The sequence below is a fragment of the Magnolia sinica genome, chromosome 8 (genome assembly GCF_029962835.1).
Source record: "Magnolia sinica isolate HGM2019 chromosome 8, MsV1, whole genome shotgun sequence".
NCBI lineage: Eukaryota > Viridiplantae > Streptophyta > Magnoliopsida > Magnoliales > Magnoliaceae > Magnolia > Magnolia sinica.
This window is the reverse complement of record NC_080580.1, coordinates 2,159,057-2,171,457: the sequence shown is the minus strand read 5'-3', so window position 1 is coordinate 2,171,457 and position 12,401 is coordinate 2,159,057. Positions and strand designations below refer to the sequence as shown.

The following is a 12,401-nucleotide window of genomic DNA, read 5'->3' as shown; positions in this document are numbered from 1 at the left end:
AGGGGGTCCTTCGCCTTCAATCACATCCCTAGAGAAGGCAATGGCCCGATAGACGGCATGGCCTGTGAAGGCAGTGGTAGCCAAGCATCTTTCCTCCATCTTCATACAGGCTCTCTCCCTAGGCAAGTGCAGAGCCTACTCTTCCTAGATAGGGTTGGCCTAGGGACCCTTAGGACCATCGCGGTTTAGAGTTTTTTATTTTTGGTTTCCTAACTAGTTAGGCTCCTGTAGCCCTCTTAGATACATATGATAGGAGCGGCCCTTCCTTTTTGTTGGGCCCCTCCCGAAGGGCTGTAAAAATTTTGTTATTAATGAAATTGTGGCAAGAGTCCACTTCTCTAAATAATAATAATAATAATAATAATACTAATAATAATAATAATAATAATAAATAAATAAATAAAATTAACGAAATTGTGGCAAGTGTCCACTTCTCTAAAATAAAATAAAATAATAATAAATAAAATAAAATAAAAAATTTGCACCAACAATGAAATGACTACAATACCCCTATTAGATTCTTCCATCATTTAATGTTATTATACACTTACATAGGTTTTTCATCTTCCAAAAAAGCTCCTTTAGAGTTGCAGCTGTATGCACGGGGAGTTCAATAGTCACCCGCTGTTGCTGGAAAATGCCTGTTTTAGTTTGCAACTCCAATATTCCCTGGTATTTTATTTGTGGGACAATGCTTATTGTTGTGTTTTCTTACGTACATCTCTGCTATGTATATGATGTAAAATCTCTACAAAATATATTGATGCACTAGTAGAGTATGGTAATTACTGTATGTTTTAGTAGTGTATGCTGCGAACATCAGGAATCAATTATATGAATTGGCTGTGGCCGGCTGTCCAAAACTAATGATCAACTGTCAAAAACTAAGTACAGGAACCAAATTGGTGTAATTATTAATGAACCCATGGTGAATCTGGTGAAATGGATCCCCTGCCAAGCTGGGCTGGATCAACTTGAATGATTAGGTGCAATAATTAGGGAAGATTATGGAAAATCTATAATTGCCTTTTGTCATTCTTACAAATGGTGCTACAATTACATGCCAGAATTTTACAACTCTTTTGTGGATTATAGTTAGCTAGGATCACCGGGAAGAAATTGATAGAGATTGAAGGTGATTCCCTGGCAGTCGTCAACAAACAATCAATGGCAAGTGTGAACTAAGCTGGGAGGCCAGCATTCTAGTTGAAAGCTGTTATAGTAACAGGCAACAGAACACAAAATGGGAAGAATAGAGAAAATCTCTGCACTACGTATTCATTAAGCAATCAGCCTTTAAATAGGCATTACACCAACTAATAAACAAGAAAATAAGAACTAACTTAAATACTGCAGAATCTACAAATTTAATTCCTAAAGAATAGGTAAACATAACAAACTCCTATTGACTAGAACAATAAGCCACATGATAAACTAATTACTGCTGACTTATTCAACAAACCCTCCATTAAACTAATGACTAAATATCAGTTTAAATTAAAAAAAAAAAAAGAAGCTTTGAATTAAAATGAATTCTTTGGACAAACGCCAAGCAGCTCCCTAAGCTTCTGAAATGCGCTTGATTTGAGGGCCTTTGTGAATATATCAGCAACTTGATCCACACTTCTGCAGTACACAAGATCAATTGTTTCATTTCTTGTAAGATCTCTCAAGAAATGGTACCGAACATCAATGTGTTTGCTTCTCCCATGAAGAATTGGGTTTTTAGACAATTTAATTGTTGAATTGTTGTCACAAAAAATGGTTGTAGTTCCCTTTTGTTTGAAGTGAAGTGCTACAAGAATCTCCCGCAACCAAACAGCTTGACAAGCACACGAATTCGGCTTCAGTTGTTGATAAAGTGATGATTGATTGCTTCTTCAATGACCATGATATTGCTCCTAACCCCATCATGAAGACGTAACCAGATGTGCTTTTTTTATCATCTAGATCTCCAGCGCAATCGCTATCCGTAAAGCCAAATAACTCTGATTTTTCTCCTTTCTTATACAGGATCCCATAATCAGTTGTTCCCTGCAAATATCTGAATATCCGTTTTGTAGCTAAGAGATGCATCTCCTTTAAACAATCCATGAATCTGTTGATGAGACTTACGGCATGCATTATGTCTGGTCTCGTTGCGTTTAAATACATTAAGCTTCCCACCATTTGCTTGTAAAGTGTATCATCAACCCTTTTTCCTTGGGAATCTTTGGTAAGCTTCAACCCCGTTTCTGCTGGTGTACAACTGGGATTGCAATCTTTCATCTAAAACTTGTTGAGCATCTCTTAGACATATTTTTTCTGAGAAATAAAGATACCTACAACAGATTGAACTACCTCTATACTAAGGAAGTAATACATCATTCCCAAATCAGACATATCAAATGCAGCCATCATGGACTTCTTAAATTTGTCAAACATGACCTTATCATTTCCAGTATAGATTAAATCATCAACATAAAAACTGACTATGAGAATTTTCCCAACATTTCCTAATTTGATGAAAAGTGAATGTTCATAAGGACATTTGTGAAAACCTCCCTTCAAAAAATATGCTTCAATACAACTATACCAAGCACGTGGGGCTTGTTTTAGTCCGCATAAAGCCTTTTTTAACTTATAAACTTTAGACTCCTCTCCAATTTTAACATAACTAGGAGGTTGATTAACAAATCCATGCTCCTTTAATTCTCCATGCAAGAAAACCGACTTGACATCTAATTGGAAAATAGGCTATGAATTTTGAGCTGCCAATGCAATTATCAATCTGATTGTGTTGTGCCGTGCGAAGGGAGCAAACACTTCTTTGTAATCGATGCCGAATTCTAGCTTGTATCCTTTCGCGACTAAACGCGCCTTGTATTTATCAACTTCACCATTCTCCTTCAATTTCGTCTTATACACCCATTCCACATCAATGGTTTCAGTCCTTTTGGAAGTTTTGTCAACTCCCAAGTGTCATTCCTTTCTATAGCTGCAATTTCATCATCCATGGCTTTCCTCCATTGTGATTGTTAAATAGTCTCTTCATAAGTTACAGGATCACAATCTGCAAAGAGAGCAAAGTGTATGAGTGGATCCTCAGACTGATCAATCCCTGTTACCTCATAGTCACGCATCCATGCTAGTCTCCTTCTGAGTCGTGGTGACCTTAGTTCTCTTGCAACCTCAGATGAATCATCTGCTTGAATAATGGTGGATTGCTGCTGATTCCCCACAAGATGTTGTTCTTCTTCATCTTTTTCTCCATCAAAATCTGTAGGAATATGATGTGCAGCCCTATTTGCATTCCATTGCCAAAAATTGTCTTCATCAAAGATTATCTCACGGCTGATAATAATCTTCTTAGTGTTAGGATTATATAATTTATAAGCTTTTGAACAATCACTAACACCAAGAAAGACACACTTTTCTCCCTTGTCATCTAACTTTTTTCTTTTTTTCGTCTGGAATATGAGCATAGCCTATGCACCCAAATATTTTGAAGTAGCTAACATTTGGTCTTCTACCACTCCAAGCCTCCTCGGGTGTCATATTTTGGACTGCAAGAGTTGGACTTTCATTCAAAATGTGAACACTCCAGTTGACAGCTTCTGGCCAAATCTTCTTTGGAATTTCACCCTTCGTCAATAAGCTCCTCACCATGTTCATGATTGTGCGGTTCTTTCTTTCACACACTCCATTTTGTTGTGGAGTGAAGGGGGTGGTGAGTTGCCTTTTGATGTCATGCTCTTCACAAAAGTTTGTAAATTTGTATGAATTATATTCACCTCCGCGATCGGTCCGCAACACTTGAATTGAACATCCTGCTTCTTTCTCAACCATGACTTTGTAGCTTTTGAAAGCTATTAAGGCTTTAGATTTATCCTATAAGAAGTAAACCCAAGTTTTTTTGCTTAAATCATCAATGAAAGTGATAACATATCATTTACCTCCATTAGATACAGGATTAGGTCCACAAATGTCGGAGTGGACAATTTCCAATAACTGCCTTGCTCTCTGAGTTTTTCCTTTTGGAAATGGCTCTCGATGTTATTTGCTAACAATGCATTCTGCACATGCATTTGAGGTGCTTGAGAATTTTGGAAGGCCAGTAACCATGTTTTTCTGTTGAAGTGTTTTTAGACTAGCAAAATTAAGATGACCATAGCGAAAGTGTCATAGCCAAGCCATGTCTTTTAATTTTGCTGAAAAACACGTTTGATTAACATTGTCGAGATAGAGAGGAAACATCCGATTTGCAGTCATCATATCTTGAGCAATTAAGCCCAATTTGGCATCTTGAATTCGGCACACTCCATCCTTGATGGAAACTTCATAACCCTTCTCTTACAACTGACCGATACTCAATAAGTTGGTCTTTAGATCTGGAACAAAAAAGGACATTGAAAATGATTTGAGCGGCACCTCCTTTAGTCTGGATAATTACTTCTCCTTTGCCCATGACAGATGTTCACTCCCCAAGTATAGGGTTGTGATGTAGTAATAAACTCGGTAAGACCGAGGTTGAATCCACAGGGACTGAAACTTGTATGTGATCTGAAACTAACTAGATATAGAACTAGCAAAAGATGTAATCTAAATCCAATGTAAATTGATGAATAATGGTGAGAGATTAGTCTAAACTTTAAGGAATTCAGAGGAAGGGAACTAGGGATTCAGAGGATCCACTTGTAGAGATCAGGGAAATCTTATTCCTGCATCAAGAATCATGGGAATCAAACTGAACTTAATTGATCTAGTTTTCATGAGATGAAAGGTATATGAATTAGAATGTATTCTATCACCAAACCATGCCCAGGAGACAAGGCAAACAATAGAATTAAACTAATTATCAACCAATCAACAATACCTGAAGGTTAGGAAGGGGTACCGTCATCCGACCATGCCCATGAGATGATGGTGAACAACGGGGCTTCCTGACGTTATAAACATCAAAAGGGAAAAAGAAATATTCAAAGCCATTGCAGACCCATTGTAATTTCAGTCACAACAGACCATTAAAGACTAAGAAAAACATTCCTTTAATATCAACATTCCTTGAATGCTTCACCCCCTTTCTTCTCTCTCTCTCTTTTCCTTTTATATCAGCAGCAGGAGTCGGCTGGTGTAGAACTCCAGCCGTGAAGAGCTTACGCTGTCCCTGTGTAAATCAGTTTACGCAGCAGCAGATTCACGTCCACACTTTCCCCTGTTTTGACGCTGTGTAACGATCTGAACAAACGATCTGCTTTGTTCAGTCTTCATAGCTCTGATCGGCCACACCGCAGGAGCAATTTGAGCTGTTCATATGGACAGACCGATCTTCGCCACGGTTACAAAAAACGGCCCGGAACTTTGGTCGTGCGCGCAACAAGGCCTGCGTAAACTCAAGATAGCTGTTGGGAAATCCACTCCGTCCACCAGATTCCCCTCGAAATTTCGGTCGGGAATGGTCAGTTTTGAATGTTTATAGATGTGGCCCACTGAAGTGATTTTGCTTCAATGGCTACAAATGAATTTCTTGTGATTGCTGTGGCCGGCACGTGCGCGTGTATGGCTGAAAATAGTAAGCATGGTGCTGACCAAAACTAGCGCCTCTACATGATGGACGATTCAGATCTTTTTCCTAGGCCACGATGGAGGCCCACTAACGATCCAACGACCCCCTGTTTCTAGATATGGTCGGTCAAACAGACTTGGACGGAACGGGCTGGTCCGGTGCAACGAGAGTGCACTTGTGCACTATGCACTGCTACTTCCCATGGGGTCCACTGCAGTGCTTCAGATGCAATCTGCTCCATCCATCCAATCTGCTAGCGCATTTAAGGGGTCGAGCCCAAGTTTGAAGCTTATCCAGAGATCCAGTGGGCCCTAGGTTAATGATTCATGGGCTGATATGAACGTTGAGCCACATCCACAACGATCCAACGGCCGAAATTTGACGTGTACGGTTAATTTATGGTCTTTAGGCCATATGTGAAGTTTCGAACAGAACGGATGATAGAAACCATGTGATCTTGCATTCTAGCTGACTTTCAGGCCACTTGAGCTTCAGTTTCTCAATTTTCTTGAATCCCTGGTGTGCACATCCGTCGATCTTTGTCTCCTGGGGTCCGTCGCTTGCCTTGGTGACTTCAGATCGTTAAATCCATGCTTTTAGTATCCCGATCCAGTCCCAGCTCGTAATTCCACCTTGCAACAGAAACATGATTAAAATGGTTTGAGCGGAATCTCCTTTAGTCTGGATAATTACTTCTCCTTTGCCCATGACAGAGACTTTGAAGTTGTCCCCAAATTTCACATTGTCTCGGATAGATTCGTCTAAGGTGGAGAAGAGCGACTTATCACCACACATGTGATCGTTGCAGCCTGTGTCTAAGTACCACATATTCTTGCTCGTTTCTTCTTTCACATGACAAACCTTCAAAAGAGAGACTTCCTCTTCATTTTCTGCAAAATATGATTTTTCTCCATGGTTTTTAGATAAGTTAGTACGACATTCAGATTTGTAATGTCCATACCTGTGGCACCAATAATATTCTATGTTAAACTTGTCTCTTGAACTTGGTTTACGAGTAGCTGAACGATATCCACCTCTACCTCGTCCTCTTCCCCTTCCTCTTTCTCTTCCTTATGAATCAAAAGACTGATAGTCTAATTGCTATTGTTGTTGCTTTTTGCAATCGGTTGATCCTTGATTCTGTTTTCTATCAGTCTTATTTGAGGCCAAGGACTGATTGTTGATGGAGGCTTATAATGCTTGTTCATCCATGTCTTGCTGATTGAGTTTTTATTCATGAGTCAGCAAAGAACTCTGCAATTCATCAAGTGAAAGTTCATCAATATCATTAGATTCCTCTATAGAACATACAACAAAATTAAATTTCGGAGTCATGGATCGCAATATTTTCTCCACAATTGTAACATCATCTGACTTGTCGTCGTGAATCCGTATTTTGTTGACAATTGTCATGACTCGTGAAAATTGTCTGTGACTGATTTACCGGACTTCATTCGAAGTATTTCAAACTCCGTACGAAGTGCTTAAAGCTACCGCCTCTTTGCTCTTGCTAAGCCTTGATACTTTTTCTTCATGGAGTCCCAAATGTGCTTGGACGTATCCATACATAGAATTGTCTCCAAAATTGAACGATCAATGGCTTGGAACAAATAATTCTTGGCTTTGAGATCTTTCAACTTTGCTACTTCTATTTCTGCTTTTTATGCGTCTGACACTGCTGTGCCCATTGCTGGTTCTGGTACGCCATCAGAAACAACTTGCTAATACTCCTTTGACCTAAGAAAATTCTCCATCAACATGCTCCAATGATCATAATGACCATCAAAGCGAGGTATAGCAAGTTGTACAAAGGTTTCAGATACCATTGCAAGAAAGTTAGTTATGGGAAGAGGAAACTGCTGCTGTATTTTTGGAAAACTTGGCTTTGATACCACTGTTATAGTAACAGGCAACAGAACACAAAATGGAAAGAATGGAGAAAATCTCTGCACTACGTATTCATTAAGCAATCAGTCTTTAAATAGGCATTACAGCAACTAATAAACAAGAAAATAGGAATTAACTTAAATACTGCAGAATCTGCAGATTTAATTCCTAAAGAATAGGTAAACATAACAAACTCCTATTGTCTAGAACAATAAGCCACATGACAAACTAATTACTGCTGACTTATTCAACAAAAGTTGCAGCAAGCTTCTATCAGGTTTTGACAATTGGAGCATATACCACTCCTGGGAAGGAAATGTGGTAGCTGACCGCCTCACTGCTGTCCATCACCCCATCCAACGTATGCTTCATAGCTTCTATTTGTTCAGATCGCTTAGTGGTTATATTTCTTTTTCTTCTAAAAAAAATTTAAAAAAAAAAATAATAATAAGAGTTGGTTATGCCCTCTCATTTTTGCTATGGACCCAAATCATAATCATGATCCAAAACTTTCATGAGATATAGCATGGGGAGCAATGTATATATGATCATGTCTTGAACTTATACATTCACATGATTTAGACTATTTGTGTTTTTCAATGGCCCGAGTTTTTGTTTGTCCCGCATCCTAGTGGTGATAAATGGGTTGGATGGCATATATATGAACGTTAACACGGTGGGCCCCACATCCCGTTTGAAAGTTTCCATTGTAAGTGTCACCTACCCCATTTCCTCCACTGTTCTCTTTGGGGTTGCACATCTAATAGGTCTGATGGCACTTACACATATCAATGAAACCACACACCTACCACAACTACCATCCATTCGATAGTCTTGATCATTTCATTTTCTCCTTCTGGCGATTCACTTCCTCTCTTCATGTTTTGCATCTGCTAACCTACTTGCATGATATAGTGTGAGTACATATTTCCTCTTGATTGAATATGGTTGGATATAATGAAGGCAGGCAATGGGCCAGGCTTGGGCTTACTTAAATCAAAATTTTGAAAAGATCTGAGCTTAAAGTCTAGCTTGACCAGCTCAAAATCCAGGCCCCGGCTGTCCATTGCCTGGCCTAGATACAAAATGCATTTTATTGTATTTTTGGTGAATTAGATATTTTTATGCGTCACATGATGTTGAAGTAGTGTCGAAGATCTTCCTAGCATTTGGATCTAGTCAGGCCAATTCAGAATTCCATCTTCCTCCATGTCATTGCTGTATGGGTGGCTAAGATCAGAACGGCTAATTCTATAGGTGGAATATTTAATCTGAAATAGACCAAAAACTAAATTGTCCAGGCAATCAAAACAGGCCGTTTTAAACCTCAAGTGGCACCAATGTTAACTGCACGAAATCATGTGGGCCACTCCCACTCATCACGTTGGCCACGGGTGTATGACAAGGTATTTGTATGCCACTACATGTCTCATTCGTTGGTGAAGAGATGTACTTGGGCAAGCAGTGAGAGATACAAGTGTCAATTTGCGGCTAATGTGCATATTGAGGTATGTACACGTGTGAGATCTGGACCCTTCATCTGGTCAATCACTGGGACCAAGTCTTACCCCAAAAATCATTCCGTGCAATTATCTGATATATCACACCCCAAACTCGATAAACGAGCTCATAGAATTCCAGAGCTCCAAATCCGATGGTGGCAACCTCCGCGGTACTCCATTCTCGGTTCTTACCTTCCATATGCCAGGTTTCGATGCTATGATCCTAGAAGAATGATTTTTTAGGTGAATTTTTATTTATTTATTTTTGGTACATGAGTATAACCACAAGTATACCAAAACTAAAAATATCATCACATTTCCACTATAATATTAGTTCAAGTACAGTGCTAATCAAAGTGAAATACATAATATAACAAAAGTCCAGAAGATTAGGCACGTGCGCCTCAATGTTGTTGCGGTCTTGCATTACCTACACGTAAACAATGTATGGCTTACTACAAAATTTAGATAGTGCATGCACGTGTGTTAATGCATGTGCCAAGCATACAAATGTCAGAGTAAGCGGAGTGATTAAGTGATAAACTAGCAAGTCCAAAAATACTATCAGTTATAAGCTATACGATGCAAGGGCTTACAGGGCCAAATGTCCTATGCTAAGGATGCAATGCAACATGCTGTTAAGGGTCAAATATTGCATATCAGACCCCAGTTTTTGCTTGGATTTACAAGCATAGTACTGTTATCGGCCTGATTTAATCATGTTTGTGATGCAGAAAGTATTCACGAGCCTGGACTGGGAAAGGGTACTAAAAGCGTGGATTTAACAGTCTGAAGTCACCAAGGCAAGCGACGAACCCTAGGAGACCAAGATCGACAGATTTGCATGTCAAGGATCCAAGAAAATCGAGGAATTGAAGCTCAAGTGGCCTGAAAAGTGTCCAGAATGCAAGATCATAGGGTTCTCACCATCTGATCAGTTCGAAACTCCATACGTGGCCTGAGGACCATAAATGAACCGTACACGTAAAAATTCATCCATTGGATCGCTCTGGAAGTGTCTCAATGGACAGATCAGCGTATAAAATAGTGATATGGGGCCCACCTGATCTTTGGATACGCTTCAGTCCTGGACTCAACATCTTAATTTAAAGGAGGAAGTGGATGGACGGAGCTGATCTCTCATATACATCAGCGTGGGACCCACATGTGCATTGCACATGTACAACATGGGTGCACTAGCCGTGCACGGCAATGCGTTTGACCGAGCTCTCCCTCTCCAATTCAAATTCTCCCCAGCGCGCAAACAGAGCTCGCGGCTGGCGTTTGTGGGCCACCACCCTGATGCAATGGACTGATCCGGACCGTCCATCAGAAGCCCTTGCCCCCTATCATCCTCACCTAGATGGCGGAATTTCAAGAAACATCAGAGGCCGGCTGTTGATCGTCAAAACTAAAGGCAGACAGTGGAGAGATGTGATTTGATGGACCGCACTAAACCCAAGTAAAAGTAACCCTTCCTGACTGAAATTCCGAGAGGAATTCAATGGACGGTTTGGATTTCTCAAGTGACAAGGTAAGTGGGCCCCACCGAGAGTCCAGCGCACGAAACGCGCAGGCCCTGTTACAGCGCGGCCGAAACCCAAACGCTGCGGGCTGTTTTGTATCAATAGAGAGGATCGATTCGATGATCCGGACCGTCCAAAATCATCCCAAAGTCGGACTGACCAGAGCCGAGGAGCCCGAATGGCTCAGATCCTGCACTTGGAGCCAAAAAGCCTCTCCAGACACGATCTGTTGCTGTTTTTCCTGCTATAGATGCGGCTGATGTTGCAGCTGTGTAGGATTTCCGCAGCGACTCCACCTGCGAAAAGGAGGCTTGCAGACCAACCTCTCTACTGCCCTTGGCAGCTATAAAACAGAGGGAGAGAGAAAGAGAAAAGGGAGAAGACAGGGAGCAAGGTGGAGCACACAGGCGGGGAACGTGGAGGCTGAAAAGGTGAAGACAGGGGTGGCTTGGGCTGGACATCTGGGAGGTCTTTTGTTTAGCTGGTTTGGCTGCTGGAATGTGAGGCTGGATCTTTCTTCTTTCCTTCTTGTTCTTTTCTGTTCCCTTTTATTTTTATTTTTATTTGCTTTGTTTAGCCCATTCATGTGTGGCTAAACCTCTTAGCTAGGGCTAAGAGGTGAAGCCTGTAGCGAGATGGGAGGGTCTACTTTGTGCCTTTAAAATTCATAAACTGAATTTGATTTAGTTGATTATTAAAGGAATATTTTTCTTAGTCTTTAATAGTCTGTTGTGACTGAAATTACAATGGGTTTGCAAGGCTTTGAATATTTCTTTCCCCTTTTTTACGTTTATGAAGTCAGGAAGCCCTGTTGTTCATCATTATCCCATGGGCATGGTAGGATGACAGTACCCTTCCTGATCTTCATACATTGTTGATTGGTTGGTAATTAGTTTAATCCTGTTGTTTGCTTTGTCTCCTGGGCATGGTTAGATGATGAAATCCATTCTAATTCATATACCTCTCATCTTGTGAAGACTAGATCAAGTAGGTTCAGTTTGATTTCCATGATTCTTGATGCAGGCAAAAGATCTCCCTGATCCCTATAAGTGGATCCTCTGAATCCCTAGTTTCTTTCCTCTGAATTCCTTAAGTTTTTACATTAATCTCTCACCATTATTCATCAATTTATAATTAATTTAGATTGCATCTTAGGCTAGTTCTATTTCTACCTAGTTTCAGGAAACGTACAAGTTTCAGTCCCTGTGGATTCGACCTCGGTCTTACCGAGTTTATTACTACATCACAACCCTATACTTGGGGAGTGAACAAGTTTTTTTGGCACCGTTGCCAGGGACTGACGGTTGCGATTTTCTGAAATTAATTAGGTTTAGAATTAATTTAAGATTAGAATTTAACTAACTTTAGTTGTAAACTTTTATTTGATTTCTAGAACTAACTTGTTTTTCTGTTTTATAGGATCCTGACATAAGTTTCTAAATTGGTAATTCCTTCCTAATCTCTCTACTTTTTCTACTTCTTAGAATTAGGGTTTAATTTTTGAAAATTTTTAATCCTAGTAATTTTCTATTTTTAGGAAGTAGTTTATTTTTAGAAACTTTCCTCTTTTGTTTTTTACTTTCTAATTTTAACTCTTTTAGAATCTAACTTTGTTTCCTAAATTCACTTTTAGAAATTTTCTACTTATAGAATTTTTGTGTAGAAACTAACCTTCCTATTTTGTAGGCCTTTAAGATAGAAATTTCTAATTCGGTAAGCTCCTTCCCTACTTTATATTTTTTTTCAGTTCTCTTTTAGTATTCTACTTTCTAGTTTAGGTCTTTCCTAATTTATTTTAGAAATTTCCACTTTCTTTTAGGAATTCTTTCTTCTAGAAGCTAGTTCACTTCTATCTTTCTTTTAAAGGATTGTTCTTCTCTTTTTTAGAATCTAACTTATTTTTGTTTTATTTTGCAGGTTTTTAACTTAGGACTCCAATTT

At 39.5% G+C, this 12,401-nt stretch overlaps 2 protein-coding genes across 2 annotated transcripts; both read right to left on the bottom strand.

Moving 5' to 3' along the window:
* Positions 1–1,752: 1,752 nt before the first annotated feature.
* LOC131253766 (secreted RxLR effector protein 161-like) lies at positions 1,753–2,268 on the bottom strand. The gene has a single exon (XM_058254905.1). The coding sequence runs from the start codon at positions 2,266–2,268 to the stop codon at positions 1,753–1,755; it is 516 nt and encodes a 171-aa protein (XP_058110888.1).
* Positions 2,269–2,736: 468 nt separating this feature from the next.
* LOC131253765 (uncharacterized) lies at positions 2,737–10,921 on the bottom strand. The gene is made up of 6 exons (XM_058254904.1): positions 10,621–10,921; positions 6,239–6,435; positions 3,936–4,055; positions 3,476–3,870; positions 3,042–3,282; positions 2,737–2,898 (listed from the first exon to the last, which is right to left on the bottom strand). Exons 1-6 carry the CDS (start codon positions 10,919–10,921, stop codon positions 2,737–2,739), a joined length of 1,416 nt encoding a protein of 471 aa, XP_058110887.1.
* Between the last annotated feature and the right edge of the window lie 1,480 nt (positions 10,922–12,401).